The sequence below is a fragment of the Mustela nigripes genome, chromosome 1 (assembly GCF_022355385.1).
Source record: "Mustela nigripes isolate SB6536 chromosome 1, MUSNIG.SB6536, whole genome shotgun sequence".
In the NCBI taxonomy this organism is placed as follows: Eukaryota; Metazoa; Chordata; class Mammalia; order Carnivora; family Mustelidae; genus Mustela; species Mustela nigripes.
In genome coordinates, this window is record NC_081557.1 from 257,395,496 (window position 1) to 257,423,410 (window position 27,915).

Sequence of the window (27,915 nt, forward strand, 5' to 3'; positions counted from 1 at the left end):
TTCGCCCCCCCCCCGTCTTCGGGGGGGGGGGCCGAAAGTTCCAATCCATTAATCAGTTGTTCTGGGGCCTGACCTACCCTGAAGCTCTCCAGGCATCCCAACCGATGTTATCTCATTTGTATAAATTCAGGTATTCTGTAAAGGGACTCATTATGAATAATAAAAGCACTCCTATCACTCAGGAAGTTCTGAGTTTTAGGATCTCTATGCCGGGAACTGGGGACAAAGACCAAATATATTGCTTCTTCTATCACTCTCAGCTCTGCATTTCCAGCTAAGACCCCAGGCAAGTGAGTGAGGCCACCCTAGAGCAGCCACAGGGAGGTATACCCAAAGAATCATCACCAGACACCAGATGAGGAGAAATAGAAAACGTTTGCTATTTTAATCCGCTCAATTTTAGGGTGGGGTTTCACCCAGTAAAGGATAACTAAAATAGCACTTTATCAGGAAGAAGAAGAAGGGGGGCAAAGTTCTACTAAGAAATTGAGAAAGATGGTCCTTGTAATTCGAAAACGAATTTAATTTTGAGCTTCCAAGGAGCCAAGGTAAATAAAAACAAGATGGGTTATAGAGTTCCCATTATTTGAGAAAAGACATAAATAAATTCCGAAGAGGTGACAAACATTTTGCTGGTCAAAAAAAGGATAAACAATATTTCTGTATTAAAGAGACACAAAATACCATTATATATACAAGTATCTTCACATTTTATAAGCACAAGAAAAAAATTTCATGTAATTCCCCTACATTAACTCTCAATATGAGTTGAGATAATCCACATGTTATAAAAATTGAGCTTATTAAACCCTAAAGGAAGGAATGGTCATCCTGCTTATGAAGCTGGAATTTTTAAAAACATACTTTTCGAAAGAGCTGGGTATGAAGGTTAGTCTTTAGATGCGGAAGGATTTTATTCTCAAGCCCCCCCCTTGTCATTCTTTTGTAATACAGCCAGTCTTCATATAAAATGTAAATTCCCCTTATATAAATGAAGTTTCACTTGAGTGAAATGAGACTAGGTCATCTAAATTTTTTTAAACTTAAAAAGTTGTATTTTTTAAAAATGTGTATTTCTATAGAACCCATAATAATGTGAATGTAGAAATAAGGAAATGTTCACCACGTGAATGAAATTCGGACTTCAAAGTTTGGATTTGATGATGTTATATTATTTTTATGATTATGAACTGTTCACATTGCCTTTATTTATATAAACATATACTATTTATTGAACCCAAACGGTGAGCCATGTACTCTAAGTGCTTTAGATTTATCAACCCATTCAATCCTTTCAGCTGCCCTGGAATGTAGATATTTAATGCTTGTCCTATCCTGGTCCGTTAAATGACCCCTCTTACAGAGACAAACCTCCACTGAAACCTACACAAAATATCAAGTGTCTTAAATCAATGGGGAACATTTTGAAAAATGATCTATTTAAACACACATCAAATTACATCCTTACCTCACATCTTATGCTAAAATAAATTTGTGAAGGATTTAATCAAGAGCTAAATGTAATATTAAGCCATAAAATTAGGTGATTTATCTCAAGATAAAGAAGAACCTTATATCAAACAGCAAAGAAGAAAGTTACAAAGAAAATTATTAAAAAGGAGTTGAATATACCAATGAAATAATGCTTATAATTTATTTCCCACAGGAATATAAACATTACTGGACAGAGCTGAGAGGAACTACACTTTTCTTTTATTCTGACAAAAAAAGTCCAACAGTGAGTAGTAAAACATATTCAGCTGATTCGATTTTTCCTAATATGGACTTGGCATATAGTTCTATTTATTTGGGGTTTTCCATCTTCCGAAAGTAAAGATATTCTAGTAAAAGCAATTCAAATAAGAACTTTTATTATGTCTGTGGGGGCTATCAGGTATAAGACCTATGGTGAAATTTCCAGGGAACCTGGGAAAAAGGTATAAACTCATGTCTTTAACTTTGCATTTTTTTCTTTTTGATCCCAATAATAGAAACTTGGTTGAAACGTGAAATTTTTATTTTATTTTTTAAAAGATTTTATTTATTTACTTGAGAGAGCAAGAGAGAGAGAGAGCGAGCACAAGCAGGGAGAGGGGCAGAGAGAGGGAGAAGCAGATTCGGCATGGCTGTAATCCCTAGACCCTGAGATCATGACCTGAGCTGAAGGCAGGTATTTAATGGACTGAGCCACTGGGGTGCCTTGAAACATGAATATTTTAACCAAATATCTGATTACAACTTGTTTATGCCAAGGGATAGCCTTAATTTTCCCAGCTTTTTATCTTGCTGTAGCACACAGTTACCATATGAAGGGAACTAGATAATCCCTAAAGCCTTATAACATAAAAAAATATGTCACAATTTAATTGTCCTAGGGAGACAAAAACATAACCCACTGAAGAGGACTTCTAAGAGCTTAAGCATGAGAATAACAATAGATTCCAGGATTAATTTATGAGTAGTAATTTTAAATAATTGATTTATATTTCAACTTTCCCACAAAAATCGAAAACAGTGTATTTCATTTTTCCACAGATAAAATGTAGTATTTTCATGCCAAACTCTTGCCTACCTTGGAATGTTATGCCCCATAGAAGATTTTATGATCTAGTCACTTGTTTAAACACTTTAGACCATGGATGTAGTAGTTCCTAATTCTTTTTCTTTTTTCTTTTTTTTAAAGATTTTATTTATTTATTTGACCGAGAGAGATCACAAGTAGGCAGAGAGGCAGGCAGAGTGAGAGGGGGAAGCAGGCTCCCTGCTGAGCAGAGAGCCCGATGCGGGACTCGATCCCAGGACCCTGAGATCATGACCTGAGCCGAAGGCAGAGGCTTAACCCACTGAGCCACCCAGGCGCCCAGTAGAAGCCATTTAAAAAACAAAACAACACAACACACACACACACACACACACAGAAAAAAAAACAAAAACGAAAAGCAAACTTAAAATAAAATAATCATCTCTCTCCGGAATTCTGGATAGGCAAGACTTGTGTAAAGGTGTTTCCAAATACCGTAATAAATTTTAATAAAACTAATTCTGCCGTTGTGCCTTCCAACTGCTTACTGATGTCAGTAAGCCTGTGACAGCCCCTGCCCTCCACCTTGTGGAGCGCAGGAGAGTGGGCGACGAGCCTGCAGTTACTGCTCTCTCACTCCCTGGCGGAGGCGGTACCACTTAGGGACGGCAGCCGGCTCTTCAGCTGACTGCCGGGGTGTTGATGATGGCTCTGCTGCCATTAACTGTGGGTTTTCAGGCCAGTTACCTAACCTCTCTCTGTCTCAGTCTACCAGACAGGGAAGTGGTAAGGAACAGATGACATGTCAAATTGGGCATTTTTTTTTTTTTTAAGATTGTATTTTTAAGTAATCTCTACAGCAAACGTGGGGCTCGAATCCCCGAGATGAAGAGTTCACGCTCTACTGACTAAGCCCGGCAGGCGCCCCTCAAACTGGACGTTTTTGAAGGAAGTATAATGTTGATGCTATATTCAAAGCTGTGGACAGGATGTAGGAAAACCACAAAGGGTAGAGCAGAACTTTGAGGCTAGTAACGGCACCCTACTCTTGTGCCCAAGATGCATTTTAAAAAGCGGGAGAAGAGTGAACAGAGGTGCGCAAAATGAGTGTGTTGAGAGGAGTATGACCTTTGACTGACGAAGCAATTGTATGGGACCATAAATAGCTCATTCTCCTCGGTCTTCTGATCTGCCAGTGTTAACCAGGGTCCCACCCAACAGGAAGTCAGATTTTGTCCACATCAGTCTCTGTCCTGGTGCATAGCACTGTGCGGTGAGTAGATAAAAGTAAAACTAGAGGACCAAATAAAGGTCTTGTCCAGCCCGCGTATTTTCACATCTCTAAAATTAGGTTGGAAAGGGTAGTCCGTGTCATGAGGTTATCAAAAGGATTAAACGATGTAGTGAACGTAAGGACAAGAAAATAGTTGGCACATGGTAAGCATTCGGATGTTTTACAATATTTTTAGTTTTTTAAAAGTTTACTTATTTGAGAGAGAGAGAGAGAGAGAGAGAGAGCACAAGCCAAGGGATGGGCAGAGAAGCAGACTCCCCGCTGAGCGAGAAGCCTGACATGGGACTTGATTCCAGAACCCTGGGATCATGACCTGATCCAAAGGCAGATGCTTAACCGAGCCACCCAGGCACCTGCATTCAGGTGGTATCTATATGCAATATCTCATCTAATTCTCGTAACAACTCTAGAGTGGGTAGTGTTTCAATCACCACTTACAGATGAGAGTAGTCAAGTTTCAGGATTCAGAAGTTGTGCAAGATCAGAGAATGAAAGGGGTAAAATCCGGATCTTGCTCCTGAGCCTGAATTCTTTTTTTTTTTTTTTAAGATTTTTATTTATTTATTTGACAGACAGAAATCAGAAGGAGGCAGAGAGGCAGGCAGAGAGAGAGGGGGTAAGCAGGCTCCCTGCTGAGCAGAGCGCCCAATGCGGGGCTCGATCCCAGGACCCTGGGATCGTGACCTGAGCCGAAGGCAGAGGCTTAACCCACTGAGCCACCCAGGCGCCCCCTGAGCCCGAATTCTTAACCATTATGCCATGAAGAGACTGTTACAATGAAATATCGCAGAACTGTCCATCTACTAATTTTGTTAAAAGAGGGTGCAGGCCTTAGGAACTGTGTTGGGTGATAGTTTCAGGAGAAAGCACAGAGATAGAACAGGTGAGAACTGTAGATATTAAGCGGTTATTGGGGAAGAATTTAAAGCTGCTTTTATTTGAAAGGCTATCGGGAGGTCATGCGAAAGAACCCATGGATTTGTTTCATGTTATTACAGAGAAAGGGGACTGGGACCAATGGATGGAAATTCTCTAGAGAAAAAACTGTGGCGGGGCGCCTGGGTGGCTCAGTGGGTTAAAGCCTCTGCTTTCGGCTCAGGTCATGATCCCAGGGTCCTGGGATCGAGGCCCACATCGGGCTCTCTGCTCAGCAGGGAGCCTGCTTCTCCCTCTCTCTCTCTCTCTGCCTGCCTCTCTGCCTACTTTTGATCTCTGTCTGTGAAATAAACAAATAAAATCTTAAAAACACACACACACACACAAAAAAACGTGGCTTAAAACAAGGAAGAACTTGCTAGAGTGGCATAGGAGGCGTCAGTTTGCTCTTGTCTGAGATCCTGGTGGAGGATGGCTGCATGGATGGCTGCCCTGAAGGAGAGTCAGACATCGGATGGCAGTAGATTAGACAGATGACCTTTAAGGCTCTTTCAACACTACAATTCAAAAAAAAAGGATAGAACTTCCTTTCTTTTAATCAATAGATCCGTTTACAGCTCTCTGTCTAATTTGCCCACTTCTTCCTCTGTTGCTTCCTCCTTTGTCTCAGCAAAATTCACTTAGCTTGATGTAGACAATCTATCAGAAAAAGATCTTGTGTAGTTTGAAATTCTGTCTGGCTTCCCTTATGCCTTCCCTCCATTCTAAATAGCTCTTTGTTCATTGAAAATGAGTCGGCCAACCCAAATTTCCCTTAACTTCATCAACACAGGAATAGGTCTGGAAAAAAATTTACTTATTTTTATGCCTTACTTTATTCGGAAAAATAAAATGAGACCTACAAGAACATCGTAAAATAAGTTATATTGGGCTAAACAGAGGCAAATATAAGGACGTCAGGAATAAGGCTAATTCAGAAAAAAATTATGCCATAAAAACTTTACTGGAGTTACTTACTGGAGGTGGTTCTGGTCTAATACTAGAAAGCAAGTTTGGCCAGTTGCATACAGAGCGATCCATATATACCAGTTGTTCAGAAGAAGTATTTTTATTGTATTGGGATAAGATAGGAATTTCTTAATAGGATTCTCATAACCAGTGGCATGTGATAAATGTCCAGGATTCTGGAAAAAATTGTTTATATGTATATATGTATATAAATATATTGTAAATATTACTGATAAAAAGAATGTGTGGCACACAGTTAAAAAAATAAAATACACAATATTCTTTATTGTAATTTCCATATAGTCAGTTGATTCTCACAGAATACTTTCATTGATTTTTCTGAACTCGGGTCCATGGCTAACTATGACTGTAATTCAATTGTGATTTGACAAATGAACTTGTTTCCAGTCTGCTCTTTCCCTAATAAAGTTATTGTCATTAAATATGACGTTTGAAATGAAAGTTGGTGATAATTTTGTTTACATTAATGAATAAGAGGAAAGCAAAGCAATATTTACGTATGTCACCTCTTTGTCAATGACATGGGCAAGTTCTCTGAGTAACAATACTTTCTGAATTATGGAAGAATATTTTGGCAACTTTCTGTTCTGTTAACAATGAAAAAGTTTCAGACACAACAAATTTTAAAGTTTCACCTGCATTATTAACATTTTTCTCCTTCACTTTCTTATGTCTCAGCCAGAGCCAAGCAAACTGTGACCCTTGAGCCCAATCTAGCCAGTGGCCTGATTTGGTACAGTCTATGAGCTAAGGATATTTTTGACCCTTTCCAAATATTAAAACAACAACAGCTATGGGAATTTGCAACAGAGACTCTATGTGGTCCACAAATCCAGATGCATTTTCTACCTAGCCTCTGCAGGGAAAAAAAAAAATTTTTTTTTTTTTTGCTGGCCCTTAGGACAACTAACAAAAGAGTAGATCAAGCCCTAATTTGTAAGATCTGCCAATTTCCAGGATGTAAATACTTCCACCATCATAGCTGATTTCAACCTATCAGTGTGATCTCAATGAGTTGGGAAGAAGCGTACAGTAGTGCACCATTAGATGGCATTTCTATCAAATAGAGGTGTAGGTGTCAACAACCTCCAGAGTGTAGCAGGAATACTATTCAGTAATATAATTGGAAAATAGTGAGTTTTGAATTTGATTACCTTTGTTTTAAAATAGATTATATTTATATCATTTAATTCTCTTTTTTTTAAAGATTTTATTTATTTATTTGACAGAGAGAGATCACAGTAGACAGAGAGGCAGGCAGAGAGAGAGAGAGAGGGAAGCAGGCTCCCTGCTGAGCAGAGAGCCCGATGCGGGACTCGATCCCAGAACCCTGAGATCATGACCTGAGCCGAAGGCAGCGGCTCAACCCACTGAGCCACCCAGGCACCCTATATCATTTAATTCTTAATAAAGGCTGTGTTTAGTGACTGGCTTGCAAAATTCCTAAAAATAAAAAATTAGCTTTTTTGAACCTGTATGAGTCAGGTCCAGCACACTGCCACATAATACATTTTCCCGACGCCCTCTCGGTTCAGAAGGGTCGCAACGCCCAGCGGAAAACCAGGATGTCGTGCAAGATACAAATCGGTTCAAGGGAAGAGATTTCTTCTATTCCTGCCTGCCAGACCTAATGTATGTTACCCATGAAATAATTTAATGAGATTGCCTTTCTCTTTGCAGTATGTTGACAAGTTAGACCTAATAGACCTCACATGTCTTACGGACCAGAATTCAACTGTAAAGAATTGTGCAAAATTCACCCTTGTTTTGCCAAAAGAGGAAGTGCAACTGAAGGTGAGTAAGGAGAAGCAATTAGTTGGAAACAAGTTGTAGTTATAAATAGTACTGGCCGCTGCACAACCCAGTGGCTGAGATAAAGAGGAATTCTACGAGGAGCTGCCAAGTCTCATACATGGTTAATATTTCTTGCCTTTTGCCAAAAACTGCAGTTTTCTAAATAGGGATTTGAAAGGGCATGTTCCCTTGTTTAGTATACAAGCACGTTGAAACCATATACTTCTGTCCTCCAACAAAGTCAGGGATCCCATCTGGTGTTTTTAAAAAGTTGTTCTTGAATTGACATTCACCAACTTCCCAGATGAATCTGAGACACGTCCAACACGATACATGTTGGGAACCACTAAATTAGAAAAACCCCATATTTCACAAATCGAGACACATTTTGCAAGGCAATTGGCCTATAATCTTCAAAAATACCACTGTAAGAAAAGCCAAAGGAACACTGGACACCTGTTGGCAATTTTGGAAATTGGAGTGTGACGACTATGTGAGATGTGTGATCCTGGACTGGATTCCGTATTAGAAAAGGAAAAAAATGGTGAAGAACATTATTGTTACAGTGAGGAAAAATCCAAAAAGAACTGTGTGCTAAATAGACACAGTGAAATATGATATTCAACTCATCTAACTCTAAACCTCACAGGAGCAGAGATCTCATTTGTTAAAGTCGTCACTGTACACCCAGAACTTCCATAGAAAAAATGCTTTTCTTGAATGGACATTCAAAGTGAGCCCATTAAAATCAACCAACAACTATAGTAATAGCATAAAGAGAATGCCGTGGCGTTGAATAAGATGTTGGAGTTGGTCCTGCGAGCTCTGGTCATGAGCGTCACAGAACCATAGTCTCCACTTGAAGTGATTGCAGTGACCTGTGGTCAGCCGTGGTCCGGGAGCAGGTGATCCTCCTTCTGGCCTGTTATCAGAGGATCCGTAGTAGCCCACCACTCCGTCACAGTGCCCATGTCATTCATAGCTTTTCCTCACCTAGGTATTCTATCAGCTCTTATCATCACAAGGAGATGGGTGAGTAGAGTACAATAAGATTGTTTTTTAAGATTTTATTTATGTGTTTTGAAAGAGAGAGAAAGCACGAGTGGGGGGAGGGGAAGGAGAGGAGAGAGAGAACCTCAAGGAGATTCCACACTGACGGGGAGCCTGATGCCAGGCTGGATCCGTGACCTCCCGCGACCTGAGCCAGAATCAAGAACTGAACGCTTACTGGACTGAACCACCCAGGCACCCCAGTACAATAAGATATTTTGAGAGAAAGATCACATTCACAGAACTTTTATTACAGACTATTGTTATAATTGTTTTATTACATTATTGTTGTTAATCTCTTACTGTGTCTAATTTATAAATGAAACTTTATCATACGTATGTACCTATAGGAAAAAAACATGGTGTATATATAGTGTTCAGTGCCATCTGGGGTGTCAGGCCTCCACTGGGGATCTTGCAATGTATTCACACAAATAAAAGCACTACTGGACTAGAAATAATTTTTTTAAGATTTTATTTATTTGACAGACAGAGATCACAAATAGGCAGAGAGGCAGATAGAGAGAGAGGGAAGCAGGCTCCCTGCTGAGCAGAGAGCCCGATGCAGGGCTCGATCCCAGGACCCTGAGACCATAACCTGGGCCGAAAGCAGAGGCTTTAACCCACTGAGCCACCCAGGTGCCCCTGGACAAGAAATAATTTTACTTAGGAAATCTAGGCCCTGCCCCTAACCCTGAGCCTCAGAACCTTTGTCTTAAGCAAGCTTCGCACATGATTCTGATGTGGTGGTTAAGAACACAAGATTGGAGTCAGATACCTAGGGTTGATTTCTGGCTATTTTATTCATTAGCTGTGTAATCATAGGCAAGTCACTTAACCTCTTCGTGCCTTGGTTTCTTCATCCAGAAGTAAGTCTTTACTCAGATGTAACCCTCTTACTGAGATCTGCCTGGACTGCTTTATTAACATTACAATCCTTTTCCTGTCCCAACCCCTCAAGACATTCCCAATGTCTTTTACACTGCTACACATTTTATTCTCCCATTTAATTCCTTCTGAAGCTATACCATTTACTCATAATTATATTTATGACTTATTATTCCTTGCTAGACCCAAAATTTCATCAGAACAAGGATTTTTGTTTTGTTCTATGATGGAAACCAGTACCTAGAATAGTGTCTAGAACCTAAAGGCACTCAATAAATATGCTAAATGAGCAAATGCACAAAATAAAAATTTTAAAACTTTTGCAGAGTTACCATGAAGATTAAATCAGTTAATACATGGAAGTACTTAGAGCTGCCATGTAGAAGTACTTGACAAATGTTGGCTGCATTAGTAGAATTTAGAGTTAAGAACCAGAAATTTTTCCTTAAAAATCTCCTTAAAAAAACTACATTGGTCTTACCCAGTTGCCCCAAACTTAAAGCCAGTCAGTGTTAAATACCAGTGGCGGGGGATTGGGGGACCATTAATTGACATATTGTGGAAATAAGTGTCCTAACATTTACATTTTTTGGAGTTAAGTAAGTTTGTATAATTTTACTTGTTGAGTGAGCAAACAGCTCAAAACTATATACTTATGATGAAAGAAAATAGTATTGAAATTTCATAACAAATGCACATTAACAGTTTTTTAAAAAAGATTTTATTTATTTGACAGAGAGAAATCACAAGTAGACTGAAAGGCAGGCAGAGAGAGAGAGGGAAGCAGGCTCCCCGATGAGCAGAGCCCGATGCGGGACTCGATCCCAGGACCCTGAGATCATGACCTGAGCTGAAGGCAGAGGCTTAACCCACTGAGCCACCCAGGTGCCGCCACATTAACAGTTTTAAGCAAAAAGAAAAATGATTTGTTTCTTCCTTTTGACTAAAGTGCTTTAAAAAATTACAAGTAACTTTTTAAAACAATGTGCTTCAATAGAAGAATATGCATTCTGTCAATCTTGCCGGGTTTTGAGACTTAGAAAATAATTGTATGAAATTCTAAAGTTATTTGAAGTAATTAAAAGTATGAATGTTTACATTCATGTCTTTTCTTCTTTTGTCTTTGTCTTTTGTCTTCCTCTTTAGACAGAGAACACAGAAAGTGGGGAAGAATGGAGAGGCTTCATTCTTACAGTAACAGAGGTACGTAGGAAAGACCTTATTTTTGACTGATTCATAAATTCAGCAACTATTTCCTGGACACTGGCTATGAACCATACAGAGTGAAAAAGGTCAAAGATACAAGAACCGAAAAGAGGAGATATAAACCCTTACACTTACTCATGAAATTTATATTTTTATCAGGTGGATGGAAAGGAAGAAAGACAATGAACAAGATAGGGGCGGCTGGGTGGCTCCGTGGGTTAAAGCCTCTGCCTGTGGCTCAGGTCATGATCCCAGGGTCCTGGGATCGAGTCCCGCATCAGGCTCTCTGCTCATCGGGGAGCCTGCTTCCCTCTCTCTCTCTGCCTGCCTCTCAGTCTACTTGTGATCTCTCTGTCACATAAATAAATAAAATCTAAAAAAAAAGAAAAGAAAATGAACAAGATGAATTAAAACTGTGATGATTGTTATGTAGAAAGTAAACAGGGCCTTGTGCTAGCTAGAGAGCTACAGGTGGTCAGGGAGATCTACTTTTTTGGTCCTATCCCTTGACACAGTGGCCCTTTCTAATGCTAATATCTATAGCTTACATTGCATCTTCCAAAACTGCTTTCTAATTCATTTAATACATATTTATAAAATGCTAAGAGATGAATATTGTGAATGACATAAACAATTTAACAGCTCATCAAAATGAAAATTCACCTTTCAAACATTTGTTTAGTGAGTCTTAAGACAAAGCAATGCTTACACGTTCAACTCTGTGGCATCTTATCAGAGACAAATAGTAAGACCAACAGTTTACAGTTAACTGTTGTAGCACGATCGCCACCATTATTCTAAATGAAGATACTGTAGTGACTGCCTTATAAATGTGAGGGTCTTTGAGAGCCAGCCCCGGAAAGGGAACCATGTTCTGATACTTCTAGAGGAGAAGAAAACTTTGTATGTTTATTACAGTCAGTTAAATCCAGACGCTGTCCAAAGCTAGCTCTTAAGGCTTTGCAGTCCCACGAAATACACACCGCACTTGACCGAGATGATAGATGCTGGTTCTTCAGGGCAGCCAACAACAGGTAAAAGTTGGACTGCCCTATGCAGGGAAGTCACAGGAGGCTAGAAGAGGGGGCTGGCTGAAGATGTGAAAGGCATGCTGACTTGTGACGGGGAAGAAACTCTTGGGTAAACAGAATCAGTGTTGTGGAAAAGAGACATTGTGTGGCATGGCCCTTCTTACACGGGGATCCAAGTCCTCCAAGGGCATGTGAGTTGTATGAAGGAGAACACTAAAACCACAGGAAAGCCTTGGGGTGCATCTTCCTGACACACTAATTATTTGGGGGGAAAAATGTTCTTAGCTTTTTTTTTGAGGTAAGGATAAAAAGCATTGTTTTCATATTAACGTGTACATAGATATATTTAGAATACAAAATACAACTCACCTGAACTTCCAAGAGAAGAAAAATTATTATTTAATTTGTATTCTGTAAATTTTTTTTTAAAGATTTTATTTATTTATTTGACAGACAGAGATCACCAGTAGACAGAAAGGCAGGCAGAGAGAGAGAGACAGGAGGAAGCAGGCTCCCTGTGGAGCAGAGAGCCCGATGCGGGGCTCGATCCCAGGACCCTGAAATCATGACCTGAGCCGAAGGGAGAGGCTTTAACCCACTGAGCCACCCAGGCGCCCCTAAATGTTGTTTTTTATTGTGTTCCCTGAACACTCCGTGTATATTCACACCTTGCTATTGTTAGAGGAGAACTTTACCAGAAGCTTGACAAACACAGATTGTAGTTAAAAGAGCAGAGAATTTGCTTTTGAATTAAATAAAATGAAGGTTGAGCCCACAACTTTCTAGCTGTGTGACCCTGGACTAGTTATTTAATCTTTCTGAACCTTTTTTTTTCTACTTGTGGAGTAAAGATAACAATATCTTTATTATAGTATTGCTGTGAGGATTTGGAATGACCCCATGCTTGGGATGTAATAGGTGATGAATAAGCAGTAGTTTTTCATTTGTTTCACCTCATTCTATTTTTTTTTTAAGATTTTATTTATTTATTTGACACAGAGAGAGAGATCACAAGTAGGCAGAGAGGCAGAGCAGAGAGAGAGGGGAAAGCAGGCTCCCCGCTGAGCAGAGAGCCCGATGCGGGACTCGATCCCAGGACCCTGGGAACATGACCTGAGCTGAAGGCAGAGGCTTTAACCCACTGAGCCACCCAGACGCTCCCCACCTCATTCTATTATTTTTTTCTGGATTGGTATATAAGGAAATAACTTTACTGATTATTAGTTTAGTTATTCAGAAGAGTAACTTTTTGATTGTATACCCTTATTATGTTTTTATTTCAAATGTCATATATATGCATATATATAAGATAGAAACAATAGGATTAATAAGAACATGTAAATAGGTCATAAGGAGATGTAAACCCGGGGTATGAATATCAGGAGGGCATAGATTGCTCAATCCAAAATATGTCTCCAGAAAAGGTCAAAAACCAAATGAAGTAGGGTAGTATCATAATCCTAATGTGTGAATGTCAGTTTGAAATAGACACACAAAAACACCAGAATATGGACCTCCGGCTACCCATTCTCAGTCATCTAATGAAGAGTTCCATTTCTACTCCGTGCTGTAGAGTGGCTGGGGGAGCTAATCCCAGGTTGGCTGTGGGAGAACACGGCGCCTTGCAGGTGCTCTGGGATTTCCCGGGCGGCAAGAACTAGTGAGCTCAGCAGGAACAAGGAGAGTCAGTCGTTACTTGAAGTAGCCTGTAGCGCGAGGCGGGTCTACCGCGCTGTGTGCCAGGCTAAAAGGAACACTTCTGGGAAGACTGGGTACCATGCACAGGTTAGAGCTCTTTGGTTGGTTTGGAGGCAGTGAAGACACCAAGATCCCCTGTGCATGATTCTGTCCCTCCATCTGTATTAGGTAACTGAAGCCCCTGAGAGCCCCAGCGGTCTTGTCGCTAACACCAGTCAGTCATCCCGCTGGCCTTGTTTGCCTACTGCTGTCTTTGGTTTCAGCTGTCAGTTCCCCAACACGTGTCCCTCCTCCCCGGGCAAGTAATCCGACTGCGCGAAGTCCTAGAGAGAGAGAGAAAAAGGAGGATTGAGACAGAGCAGACCCCGAGCTCAGCTGTGGAAAAGAAGGAACCGACCGAAGATTATGCAGATGTACTGAGCCCTATGCCAGCGTAAGTGCACCGCCCACTCTGGGGTTTGCCCCTCGATTGTTAATGTTAATTTCTAATTATCAAAGAGAGTGAGCCCTTGACCTCATTCTAGCGGGGACAGTAAGCTGTCTTGTGGATGAACATTACATCTCTGAGGAGATGCCACAGTTCCTCTTCCGTGTCATGATCAACAAGAAGCGAAATGTAGGTTGGGGCCAACCTCTGACCACACAGGAAACCCCGATCCACCCACACCTCTACACTAAATATTTTTTCCCGAAGCTCAAACCTAAATAAAAACTGCTGTGTAGAAAGAAGGAAAAGATTTTTTTTTTCCCCCACCATGCAACTCCATGATGGACTGATTTTTCTGTCGGAAAATTATATCCAAGAATTTGAAGTCTGTGAATGTTCTATTCACTTGTCCTGTCACTGAGTGGTCACTGAACTTGTACTTGAGGAAGGCCAAGTGTAAAACGTGTAAGGTGGTGTTGGGGAAATGAAGAGGCAGAGACAGGCCCAAGTCAGCAACACTTTTATTTTCTACTCTTAACTTGCTGTAAATTGTGACTAAGATGGTGAGGTCTTTCCTCCTGGAACTGTGGTCTTCTTGTCCAGGAATCTTGTCCTGGTACCACCCGTGGCGTCAGCTTCTCACATATAGTCTAGCTGCCCCATACTTGCCGAAACCTGCCTACCATCACATTCGACTGAAACCAGTGACATCTGATGGACTGATGGGTTAGAAGTCACAGAGACTGCTTCTTTTTCTCTTTTCCTCCATACAAGGACTATGCATCTATTACAGCCAGATAAAAAGAACCTGAAAATCATTCTTCGTCTTACCAGTCAGACATATTCACTGTTACCATTTCAGGGCATGGCATATCCTGCCAGATATTTCTCTGTTGATAAAACAGACCTTTCACTGACCACAATATTTACTATAAAAATGGGAAGGGCTTTCTTAAAAATGTTACACACTAAAAATAACACCAATGCCATTAGAATGTCATATTATACCCAAGGGAGTGAATTCAGACATACCCTTAAATACCAGTTATTTAAAACAGACCGTACAAGAGAAACATATAAAGAAAGGCTTTGTGTCCCTGAAGAGAAACCACCAATAAATATTATTTTTGCAAGAGCTTATTATAAACTGAGACTAAGAACTGGGGATACAGTATTAATTCTTATCTTAGATTTTTAGATGACACTGGTGATTACATACTGACTACCAGATAACTTTTCAGGTCTTCTTTGGTTAAAGAAAGAGGTTTGGAGGGACGAGGGAGTAAAGGTGTTAAGCATAAAGTGTATTTAATAGTGGCCAGGATTGTAATAACAGTAATTATACAATTGTAATTATAATAATAAAGCCAGGAATTAAGAAAAGTTAATAACTGCAGCTCTTAGGATTAGTTTTGTAGCATTTTTCAAAGTAATGATCTTCATCAGTTAAAAAAAAACAATCCTATGTTTTTTGTTTTTGTTTTTGTTTTTGTCTCACCTCTGTAGATGTTTTTATACTGTGTCCCGAAAAGAAGCAACTGAGATGCTTGAGAAGAACCCTTCTTTGGGAAATATGATCCTGAGACCTGGTAGTGACAGCAAAAGCTACTCCATCACTATCCGGCAGGAGATAGAGTATGTTTAATTTTAAAAAGTATGGAACTGTTAAAAGCATGGTATCACTTTAGAAAGCAAAGTTGCACAAGATCACCACCTGCTATGTGTTCTGTTGGGGCTAAAAATACAAACATAAGAAAAGGGAGAGAATGTTATAGAAGCAGAGCCAAGGCTAACATCTGCAGTAGGAAGAATGGGCAAATTACTTTGATCCTGGGTATAATTCTCTTACTCATTCGTTCACTTCACACATTTTTATTGAGCGACTATTATAAGAACAAGTGATATTCTAGACACTGAGGATGGAGTAGTGAACCAAACAACCATGTAAGGAGTTTACATTCTTGTAAGGCAACATGGACTGTAAATAAATGCATAACTGAAAAATCATATGTAGGGGCGCCCGGGTGGCTCAGCGGGTTAAGCCTCTGCCTTTGGCTCAGGTCATGATCCCAGGGTCCTGGGATCAAGCCCTGCATCGGGCTCGCTGCTCAGCGGGGAGCCTGCTTCCTCCTCTCTCTCTGCCTGCTTCTCTGCCTACTTGTGATCTCTGTCTGTCAAATAATTAAATAAAATCTTAAAAATAATCATATGTATAGTAATAAGGACTATGGAAGAAAATTAAATAGGATGAGGGAGATGGGAACACTCAGAGATGATTTATAGAGAAACATTTTCCGATTGCTATTGTTTTAATACAGAAGGCCTCCTTTATTGGCTAACATTTAAGCAGGGCCCTGAAGGAAGTGAGGGAACAAACCAAGCCAGTATCTAGGACAAGAGCACTTTGGGCAACAACAGCACTTCTCTCCTAGAGACAGGAGAAGGCTCTGTTTGTTCAAAAACAAAAAGAGGTCCCTGTGATTGCAATGCAGTGAGCAGGCAACCAGTGCCTACGAGATTCCAGCGGTGGGGGAGCGAGTGATCGCTCTGAGTCATGCGTGTCGCTGAGGGACAGTTATATACTCTGAACGACACAAGAGGCCACTGGACTGTGATGCATGAAGAAGTGACATAATTGACATCCATATAAAGGACAACTTGGAGCCTCTTGTCAAGGTTAAGAATTTCTTTCTGGTAAAATGGTTTACCTTTGATGAAGTCAGAAATACTTACATGCAATAGTTGATTTTTCCATGTAGCTAAGGTGGTTGGATCTGCTAAGGTCCTTTCCAGCTCTGAGTCTTTGAAATCTTGCATGTCAATAAACAAGCACTCCACGTTATTAACACTTTGACAAATGATGATAAAATTAAAACAATAGGACATTTTTTGTCCTAAGTGAAAATGTTCAGTAAGTAATTATCTTTCATATAAAAGCATAACCAGAACTTTGACTCTTTAATTTGCTATTCTTTCTGGGGGTAATATTCCATGAATTATTTTAGCTGTAACATATCTGTCGGTGCATCTGTTTACCAGTCAGTCCACTATAAATATCAGTAATTCTAAATATATTAAATATGAAGACACTGACAATGGATGGAGGCAGTAAAAAGAAAGTAATTATAACGCACCATGGTCCAACAAGCTTCCTCACTTGCCAGTTACTCCATATAAACAGAAACTCATCTTTAGACACCAGACGTGTGCCCTGAATGGACAGCAAGAGTGTCAGAGGCAGATCAGGTCCCGGTTCTGTGTGTGAAGTGAGAGAGCTCTTTGTGTGAGTATATGTGCTTGATTTTCCATAATGAATACCTATGTCAACTTAACCTTCTTGTTGTTTTATTATTTTTTATTATAAAGACTGACATTTGGAGTTAATATATTTTCAGCTAATATGGTAGAATATCACAGATTACTCAATTTTACTTGCTTTATAATTCAATTGGCTCTTTCGAAACAAATCCAAAAGAAATAAAAATTGTGACTGCCCTCACATATAAGTGAGCTTAGAAGAAACGCTGGGCGAACAGTGAATTTTTCTGTTGAGTACATTCTGGTCAAGGAGCTTATTCTTTTTCAGGGTTTTAGGAAATTGAATTGAGTATGCCTTTAAAACTTAAGAGCATATAAAACGGAATTAAAATCCATTTCTTAGATTTTGTTTTTAAAAAGAAATTTAACTGCTGGAAAGGTAAATCACACAAGGGAGTGATAAGCTTTTTTCCCCTCATTTTTCTTGGTTAGATTGAGTGTTTGATCCATTGGCATGTGAACCCTGCATTATTATTCTGTGTGAAATGAACAAAGTCCCTGAGACCTAATGACTCTTTAAAGACCACATATTTTCTGCACAATAGCAACCTGATCTTTTTAAGATGGTCTAAATTAGCCCAGCTTTTGCACCTTATTTTCTGTAAACGTGAGCTATCAGAAATAACAGCGCTTTCTGATGTCGATGTGGTTTTTGACCGAATGCAGTGAGTTTCTATACTTAGGATATGATCTGACCGTCATAGTTTTTACTTATATCTCTATGGTATTTAAGCTATATTTAAACTCCCAAGAAAGAGCCTGGCAAAGAAATTCATATCAAACTTCTAGAATTGTAATTTTAGTAAAATCACTTCCATTTTGAATTCATTTAAAAATTCATGCTTTTGTACAACTGATGGTCCTAAAAACATAACATTTTTTAAACGAATCTTCCTCCCCACAAAACTTCATATTTTTTTTAAAAGATTTAATTTATTTATTTGACAGAGAGACACACGGAGGGAACACAAGCAGGGAGAGAGGGAGAGGGAGAAGCAGGCTGCCTGCTGAGCAGGGAGCCCGATGTGGGACTCAACCCCAGGACTCTGGGATCATGACCTGAGGTGAAGGCAGATGCCCAACCAACTGAGCCACCCAGGTTCCCTCAAAAGAGAACTTTTAGAAGCCTAGATTTCATATCTTCTGTTTAACAGGGTAACCGTTATAGAGAATAGTAGAATGTTACCATGTTAGACTGTAGAGCTTAATGTAAAGACTTAGACAAAAAATCTAGACGATTAGGAAGCACCTGAACACAGGTGGGTAACAACCCACCGAACCAACTCATTCTCTTACAGGTTGTAGGAGAAATGTGCAGCCATGCAAATTTAGGTGTGTCTGGCAAAATACTAACTGAAAAGGACAGACTAGTTTATAGAGCAGTGCTTAAAAGTAAAATTATCTCGGGGCGCCTGGGTGGCTCAGTGGGTTAAAGCCTCTGCCTTCGGCTTGGGTCATGATCCCAGGGTCCTGGGATCGAGCCCCACATCAGGCTCTCTGCTCTCCCTCTCTCTCTCTCTGCCTGCCTCTTGCCTACTCGTGATCTCTGTCTGTCAAATAAATAATAAAATCTTAAAAAAAAAAAGTAAAATTATCTCCATCAGTTAACAAAGCAGCTGTAGGAGGGAAGACTGTAGTTCTTGGGAAGAAGCAAAAGTTATTCAGTGCCCAATTATCTTGTGACCCTCTCCTGATGTAAAATAACCTCACTTTACCCAACCCAGTGGTGTGTGAATTCATAAGACAGAGCTATTCTTACAACAAACTTAGTGGTTTGGTCTTTGTTTTCTTAAAATTGTCATGACTACATGGCAAACTAGTAGTATATATATATATATATACACTTTGGAAAGCCATTAGCCAAGGAAACAGTAGAAAATACTGACCCACATTAATGCCTTTGCAGAAATTTGGGCAAGAAGCTAAATACACGTATTTATATCACATTTAAGGCCACACACTTGTTGAAAGACAGGTTACTTCTTTTTTTGAGGTCATAATCAGGAAACCTCAGTATAGAAAATTTTATCCTTTTTTCTTCTATCTTTATTTCTTGGGAAAAACAAAACAAAATATGAAAGAAAAGCAAAGGTCTTAAATGAGATTCAAAGCCTAAGCGACTTCAACGGAATTTTTTTTTCTACCTTACTTTCTGCTCCAGAACTCAGTCCTTTTAGTCAAAAGTTCCAAGAGACTCTGTAAATCTTTGCTGCTTTTCCTCCCGCAGCTTCGTCATGAATAACGATGACGATGATACAACAGTTCTTACTAACAACAATCATTGTCATCACTTCCAGCGTACCATGAGGGGGTCCTGAGGTGGTGCTTGACAAGCATTTCCTCCAGGCACAGTAAAAACTGAGACCGTTTTTTCCATGTTTTATAAATGAAGCAGCTAAGCCTTAAAGAAGCTACTAAGTTAAAGTGATAAATTTAAAACGCAGTAAAAAGAGCTATAATTTGCGGCGTGTCTACATGTGCAAGATACTGTACTAAGGACTTTTCAGACATTAATTCACAACAGTCCTGTGAGGAATGGGATTACCATCTCCATTTTGTAGATGAACCTCAATCTTTCTGGTGATAAAGATCATGCCCTTCAAGCTTTCTGTCAGTCTTTCAAGGAGTAAGAATCACTTGTTTCATAAAAATATAGGAGATTTAATTGTTAAGGATGAGAGATTTCAAAAGTAACTATGTGATTGTCAAAGTCTTTTTCAGGTAGGGATAAAAATAAAGCCAGAGCCAATCACTCCAAAAGAAGGTACTTGGAAGTCCTTTGTCCAAAAATGTTTCCTTTACCAGTCTGCTAGTGATCCCTGAGGGACTGGCAATCAAGAATACTTTTTATTTTTAATTATTTTTTAAGAGGGGATAAGGTTAGTTAGGTTTTATATCATGTCTTAAAAGTAAAGTTCTAGAATACGACACTAGAATAAAATTATTAGCTGTTTTCCAATGACATTCAATGGAGAGAATATTGGGATAGAATGGTAGATGAGGAGAAAGTCCCTTGAAAAGAATTGTAGTTCAGTCCTAGAGGAATGTGACCCATAAGTGGAGAGACGGGTGATAAAGAAGGTGGGGGACCCTGACAACAAACTCAACCTGACAGACAGCTTTGGACCGCTTCTGTAAATCGGACAGATGTTCAATTAGTTTCTCTTTCAAGCCAATGGCAGAGTAATAAATGCTTTACATTTTTCAACATTAGAAAAACTCTTGGGGGGGGGGGGGGGAAAAAAAAAAAAAAAAAGAAAAGAAAAACTCTTGGTCCTGACACTGTTGTCACGTGAATCAAAAGAATTCAGGGCAAACATTTTTACTTCTGCTCTCAGTATAAATTAATTGTAGCCAATAGCACTATAAGACGGGCTTGTAGTATTTTCAAAATTCAGTTTCATAAATATTGTGTGCCTAATGCTGGAAGACAAAGGTGAATAGATTGTGCTTCTTGTTCTTAAGCAATTCTCGTTAATGAAATATGTGTTCAGGGTGGTAATAATTTAGAGTGCTATGTGACCATAGAAGAGGAAGACATTACGCTTCATCTACTGTGCTCACCTTCTCCTGGAGCATTTTCCAGATCTCTAAGTCAGCCTGAAGTGAGCAGGTATCTAAGGTGGTCTGTGAGCTAGCAGGAAGGATGGCCATTCAGGGATTTCTCATTGGCATAGTGATGATGTAGAATAGAAAGTAATTTGCTTTCAGTAATTCTTTCTACTTTCCTTTTAATCTAGAGAATAAAAATCTGATTTGTACGTACCTACTTAGGATATTATAATGTTGCCTGCTTTGTAAATTAGTGGCTTTAAAAATGATAATTTCTGCCTGAAAGATTTTCAGCTCAAGATTTTTTCCTGTTATCCATCACCCACTCGGTGACTCAGTATCCCTAATGTATAACCCCTCCAAAAACAGACATAGAGAACTGGGAAAATAAAATGAAAACCACTATTTTAAATTTTTAAAATTTTTATCATTGTTATTATTATTTTTTTGCCTAACTACAGGAATGGGAATGTAGGTTTTATTATAGAGGAGATATTTTATATTCACTTTAGTTTGATTTGATCCAATAGTACATTCAAATGGAGAATAACCTTTTTTTTTTTTTTTTCATTTTAGCATGCCAAGAATCAAGCACTACAAAGTGATGAGTGTAGGGAAAAACTACACTATTGAACTGGAAAAACCTGTAAGTAGCTATTTCCTTGTTTTTGAGGAATTTTCTCCTGCTTTTTTCCAAATCTACCTTATAGAATTCAAAGAAAGGTGAAAAAGCAGACCCCTTGCCCAGGAACACAGTGTGGTGAGCAGCAGCCATGTGAAGGAGCCCCAAAAGTGGCAGAGATCCAGGGGGAGACGTGAGGTAGAACAGGTGGATCGGAGGCTCAGGAGAGACTCTGCTAACAATTCTTTCTACTTTTGTTTCCCTGTAATCTTTATCAATATGATTTTTTCAGGAAGGGAAGATTTTTTTCTTAAATGCCTGTTTTCCATCCTCCAATGATACGTATTTCAATGTGATTGTTTCTAATGGGGGACAAAAAATCTGTGAATGCCTAGTTCTCGAATACCCGTCATGCAGAAGTTCAGAAATCCCCCTCATACTAGCAACATAATCATGAAGAAACAGTCCCTTCCTGGTCTGCAACTCCTCTCAACAGTACCATGGGGCTCATGATACAATCACTAGGTCACGGTATTAGGCAGACAGCTAAGGAACTTACGTGTATCACTTAATTTAATCTTCACCGTGACCCCGAGGGATGCCCATGATACAGGTGAGAAAACTGGTACTTACACTCATCTCAACCAATGAAAATGCAGTGATGTGAGCTATGGTCCAGGTGCCAGAAAAAGGGAATATAGTTCTGCGATCTTAGGCTGCCGCAGTGGGAAGACTAGACGGGGGAAGTGATATCACATAAATGGAATTGATGAGTCTTGAAGATATTTATTTTAACATCTTTAAAATTGAGCTCTTAGCGCCTCTGCCTCTTCAAGCCCATTGTGTTGATCAGATAGACAAAGGGGCAGTCTAGCTGAATTTTTATGGTGGTTTTGTTTTGTTTTTTTTAAACAAAGATTTTATTTGTCAGAGGGAGAGAGGGAGCGCACCAGCAGGGGGAGTGGCGGGCAGAGGGAGTAGCAGGCTCCACGGAGGAGGGAGCCTAATACGGAACTCAGTCCCACAACCCTGGATCTTGCATGACCTGAGCTGAAGGCAAATGCTCAACCGACCCAGGCGTCCCTGAATTTTTTATGTTTAGACCCTACTTCTTAGAATGCACTAGTGACTCTTGCCAAGAGGAGAGCAGCTGATGACTCGTACTCCTCCCTCCCTCTTTGCCATAAATGCCTCCCTGAGCTCCTCGGCTCTCAGGTCCATGCCTGCTGGGGCTTTTCCAAAAATTCTAATGAAGGAAACAAACAACTAGATTGCTGAAGGATAACGCAAATAACCAACTGACCGGAAGCAACAGTCAGGGAAGAAGAAGGTGCCTCTGTGACTGGTGAACGGGGCTCATTTCTCTGTAATTAGCCCGAACAGGCCCCAATATAAGGAAAGTTAACTGCCTGGACTGTTTTTTCACCTTTCACACTCCCCCCCCCCCCCCCTTAGCCCACAACCAGGTTGACGTTTTATGAATTCCAGGGGTATTCAGGTTTAGCCTGATTTTACTTGTATAAAAATATTGGTTTGGGGGCGGCAAGCCATTTCAGGTACTCTTGGCCAAGTAAACTATCCTGTTACAGTGAGATGTTAAAATGGTAAATTCTCTGGCTTTAAGGGTTCTTTGGTTTCAAACAGAAGAAACCAAATAACTAGCTTAAGTAAAGACAGATTTAAGAACATAGGAAAACCCATGAAATGACTGGACAGCTGAAGACCTCCAGGGACGAGGAAGCAGTTACTTGTACAGTTGACCCTTGAACATAAATGCATGGGTCCACTTACATGTGTTTTTTTTTCTTTTGATAAATACAGAATAGTACTGCTAAATGTACTTCTCTTGTGAATTTTCTTAATATTTCCTTTTCTCTGGCTTATTTATTGTAAGGATACAGTATATAATAATGTATAACATACTAAATATGTGTCAATTAACTACGTTATTTGGTAAGGCTTCTGGTCAACGGTAGGTTGTTAGTCTTTAATTTTGGGAGGAGTCAAAAGTTATTATGCGGATTTTTGAGTGCAGAGCGGGTGGCATCCCTAACTCCTGTTGTTCTAGTGAGAGCCTTCTGATTAGGAACCTGCTGTTCTTCCAGGTTCCTCTCCTCAAGTTCAGACTTCAGGAAGGGAGCATTTTCTGACCTGAGTCACATTCTCATGCAATAACTAGGGAATTGCAGAGTACCTAATTATTGTCCACCAAAATATATCCCACGGTTGGGGGGGGATTTTTCAACAGGGAATTAGATACTATAAAAGAGAAAAAAAATGCATGGGTGGGAAACACTGGCCATTCAGTACCTTGTTGAAGTGAAGTATTGACATGTTTTTACTAAAGATTAGGAAATTCACAGTAATCTTCATTCAATTTCACATGACCTGGGGCGCCTAGGTGGCTCGGTCATTAAGAGTCTGCCTTCGGTTCAGGTCATGGTCCCAGGGGCCTGGGATGCAGCCCCGCATCGGGTTCCCTGCTCAGCAGGAAGCCTGCTTCTCCCTTTCCTACTCCCCCTGCTTATATTTCCTGTCTTGCTGTGTCTCTGTCAAATAAATAAAATCAATCTTAAAAAAATTTTTTTTTCACACAAGCTTTTTTTTTTTTTTTAAAGATTTTATTTATTTATTTGGCAGAGAGAGATCACAAGTAGGCAGAGAGGCAGGCAGAGAGAGAGGAGGAAGCAGGCTCCTGGCCGAGCAGAGAGCCTGATGCGGGGCTCGATCCCAGGACTCTGGGATCATGACCCGAGCCGAAGGCAGAGGATTTAACCGACTGAGCCACCCAGGCGCCCCTCACACAAGCTTTTTAAAACTCTCTTCACATGGATGATACCGAGCCTTCTCTCACTCTCTTTGTACAGGTCACACTCCCAAATCTTTTCAGTGTCGTTGATTATTTCATGAAAGAGACTCGAGGAAATTTACGACCATTTATATATTCAGCTGATGAAACCTCTGGTATGTTCTTCACTGCATTGCTGTATTAAGGAAAGCAAAACAAAACAACAATCCTTCCCCACCAACCCCCATATATGATTTGTAATACCAACCAGGTAGGAATGTAGTTCAGCTTTTAAATTTATCTATTTGTAAGCCATTTTATCATTCACCCTGTGAAAATAAGGGAGGACCAATATATTCTGGTGGCCCATTCTAGAGAAAGGAAAGTCATAGGCATGTATTTTGTGTCTAATTTCATCATCATTCTAATTGGTTGTCTTTTTAAAGATTTTTTATTTATAATATGGAGAATGAGAAAGAGAGAGCACAGGGGGAGTGGCAGGCAGAGAGAGAGAGAAGGGGAAGAATGCTTTCCTCTGAGCAGGGGCTCTGATGTGGGGCTCAATGCCAGGACCCTGGGATCATGACCTGAGCCGAAGGCAGACCCTTAGCTGATTGAGCCACCCATGTGCCCTTCTACTTGTCTTGATCAAATAAGTTCAGAGATAAGACAAAAAACCATACTCTATTAGAGTGATGGAAACCAAACGGGATTTAAAAGTATGATCTGTTAACATCAAATGCCCTCGTCAGATTAAAATGGATGAAGATGGAATTAGCCCTCCGGGGGTAGATGATTTGAGAGAGAGGCTAGTTCCACTGTAAAGGCAGAGGCCTGAGTGTCAGATAACAAAATAAGTCTCTGTTCCTACAGGTTATGAGGGAAAACAACTGTGTTTGGCTACCTGCATCACAGCATATCTGAAAAGTCTGATTACATTTAAAAAACCAGCAACTTTAAAAGTCCAAGGTTGAAAACATATGAATCTTGCGATGCCAAATAAAGAAACTGAGTCTGAAGGAGTTTTAGGGAAATTGTCCAGTACAGTGTCTCACTGTATATAGGAATCACCTGCACACTCAGTACAGAAGGCATCTCTAAGATGTGACCAGTCAGGGACACCTGGATGGCTCAGTGGGTTAAGCCTCTGGCTTCTGCTCAGGTCATGAACTCAAGTGTCCTGGGATTGAGCCCCGCATCGGGCTCTCTGCTCATGGGGGAGCCTGCTTCCCCCTCCCCCCACCTGTCTGCTGGTCTGCCTACTTGTGATCTCTGTCAGATAAATAAAACCTTAAAAAAAAAAAAAAAAAAAAGATGTGACCAGCCAGCTTGTTTGAAAATTCCTAATGATGGTCACCTCACTGCTTTCTGAGGCAGCACGCTTCACTTTTGATCACTGCTCATCTTAGAGAATTCTTTCTTAATAGTAAGTCTGAAATATTTCTTCCTTTAACTTCTATATATTAATCCAATTTCTGGTTTTGGAACAACTCAGGGTTTTAAAAAGCCTATCAAATATATAAAAGCAGCCACAATGCCCCCCCCCCCCCCCCGCCCTTAGTCTTTCTCTGTCCTCGGTAAGTTATTAGTTCCTTCAGCCCTCTTATCACATCTTTAGCTTTTCTGTATATTAATTTCCGAACATCTCTCTTAAAATAGAATTATAGGGGATGAACACATTACTATAGATATGGCCAGAATAATATATTACACAGGCTTAATTCAGGAAAACACCATTTACAGAAATCTATTAAGTATTACTTAATATGATTATTAATATAAGAAGTGGTAACTATTGATATAATTTTTTTTTTCAGAGACTGAAGGATCTCCTGTAACACCTCTAAAATAAAAAAAAAAGTTTAAGGTGATGGTGAATCTGATATAATTTGCTTCTTGTCAGTTATCTACTGTTATGTAACAAACCACCCCAAAACATGGTTGTTAAATCAACAACCATTTTATTTGCTCATGATTCTGTGCATTGGCAATTTGGATTGGATTTGGCTGGGCAGTTCCTTTGCTAGTCTCACTTGCTGTCACTTATGCAACTGTAACCTGCTGATGGCCTGACCGGGGCTGCGTGTTTCAAGTTGGCCTCATTCACACATCTGGTGTCGGTGGCCAGCTGAAGCTGGCTGAACCACTCTCCTCGCGTATTCTCTAATACTTGAGGAGTTAGCTCAGGCTCTCTCACGTGAGATCTCAGAGTTATTAAGAGATGAAGCAAACCTCAAGTCCTTGGGCTAGAAATTCTTAGCGTTAAGGATCAAGTATGGCTCTGCTGGAGATTTCAGTATTGGTGAAACTGTGAATTGAATAAATGGATCCAAGTGTGATGTGTCTTATGTACAAGGGTTAAACTTCTTTCTTTCTAAAAAATTTAACTTACATGCAATAAAACTCACTTTTTGGTATACAGTCCAATGAGTTGTGACAACCACCATCAGAATCAAGATACAGAAAGTTCCATCACCTCAAAAAAATGCCCTGATGTTCTTTCTTTGTAGTCAATCCTTCTCACCCACAATCCCTAGCAACTACAGATGTTTTCCACTCCTATAGTTTTGCATTTTCCAACCTGTCGTATAAATGGAATCACAGTATAGAAAACTTTTAAGGTTGATTACTTTCATTCATCATAATGTCTAGAGTCAGGTAAGTGTTATATTATTAGCTTGTTCTTTTTTATTGTTGAATACTATTTTACTGTATGGAAGAACTAGTTTGTTTATCCATCCAACAATTAAAATGTATTAGGGTTGTTTCCAGTTTTTGGCTATTACTGACTGAACTATATTAATAGTCAAGTGCAGATTTTTGTGTAAACATAAGTCTTCATTCCAGTTGGGTAAAATATCTGGGAAGGAGATTATTGGTATACGAAAAGAGTCCATCTAACTTTGTAAGAAACTGTGGAACTCTCTTCACAAGCAGGTCTCCCTTTTTGCACATCTGCCGTTGGTGCTGGGGAGTTGTAGTTGCATGCTCATCAGCACTTGGTATTGTCATTACCTTTAAAAAAAAAATTTAAGTAAACTCTACATCATACATGGGGTTTGAACTCATGAACCTGAGATCAAGAGTTGCATGCTTTACCAACTGAGCCAACCACAAACCCTGGTGGTATTACCATAAAAAAAAAAAAAAGTTATTCTAATAAATGTGTAGTGGAAATATGCATTTCCCTGGTGATTATGTTGAGCATCTTTTCATGTGCTATTTGACATTCATATATCTCATTTGGTAAAATAAGTCTTTAAACCCTCTGCCCACATTTTTGTTGGGTTGTTTTCTTGTGGTTGAATTTTGATTATTCAGTACATATTCAGAGTATGTCATTTGTCAGGTATAATTTGCAAATACTGTTTGCTTTTTCATTCTTTTAATAGTATCTTTTGCAAAGCATGTTTTAAATTTTAATGAAGTAAAAATTATCAATCTTTGCTTCTGTATATAGGTTGTACTTTTAGTGTTGTATCTGAGAACACTTTGCCTAATTTTTTTTTTTTTAAGATTTTATTTATTTACTTGACAGATAGAGATCCCATGTAGGCAGAGAGGCAGGCAGAGAGAGAGGTGGGGAAGCAGGCTCCCCACTGAGCAGAAAGCCCGATGTGGGGCTTGATCCCAGGACCCTGGGATCATGACCTGAGCCGAAGGCAGAGGCTTTAACCCACTGAGCCATCCAGGCACCCCTCTTTGCCTAATCTAAGATCACAAAAATTTTTCTTCCTATGATTTCTTCTATAAGCGTCAGTTTTGTATTTTACATTATTAGGTCTATGACCCACTTCAAATTAATTTTAAGGACAGAATTC

At 39.7% G+C, this 27,915-nt stretch overlaps 1 protein-coding gene across 2 annotated transcripts in view; it reads left to right on the plus strand.

Annotated features, from left to right (window-relative positions):
- STAP1 (signal transducing adaptor family member 1) overlaps nucleotides 1-26,442 on the plus strand; it is a 32,963-nt gene extending 6,521 nt beyond the window's left edge. Inside the window, exons 2-9 of one of the 2 annotated variants that reach the window (XM_059396576.1) lie at nucleotides 1,667-1,738; nucleotides 7,401-7,514; nucleotides 10,599-10,655; nucleotides 13,651-13,820; nucleotides 15,321-15,449; nucleotides 21,261-21,330; nucleotides 24,174-24,270; nucleotides 25,912-26,442. In XM_059396576.1, the coding sequence (XP_059252559.1) occupies nucleotides 1,667-1,738; nucleotides 7,401-7,514; nucleotides 10,599-10,655; nucleotides 13,651-13,820; nucleotides 15,321-15,449; nucleotides 21,261-21,330; nucleotides 24,174-24,270; nucleotides 25,912-25,946 (744 nt within the window). In that variant the 3' untranslated portion in view covers nucleotides 25,947-26,442. The remainder of the gene's footprint in view (nucleotides 1-1,666; nucleotides 1,739-7,400; nucleotides 7,515-10,598; nucleotides 10,656-13,650; nucleotides 13,821-15,320; nucleotides 15,450-21,260; nucleotides 21,331-24,173; nucleotides 24,271-25,911) is intronic. The other variant, XM_059396583.1, reaches the window with a different exon arrangement.
- Nucleotides 26,443-27,915: the final 1,473 nt, after the last annotated feature.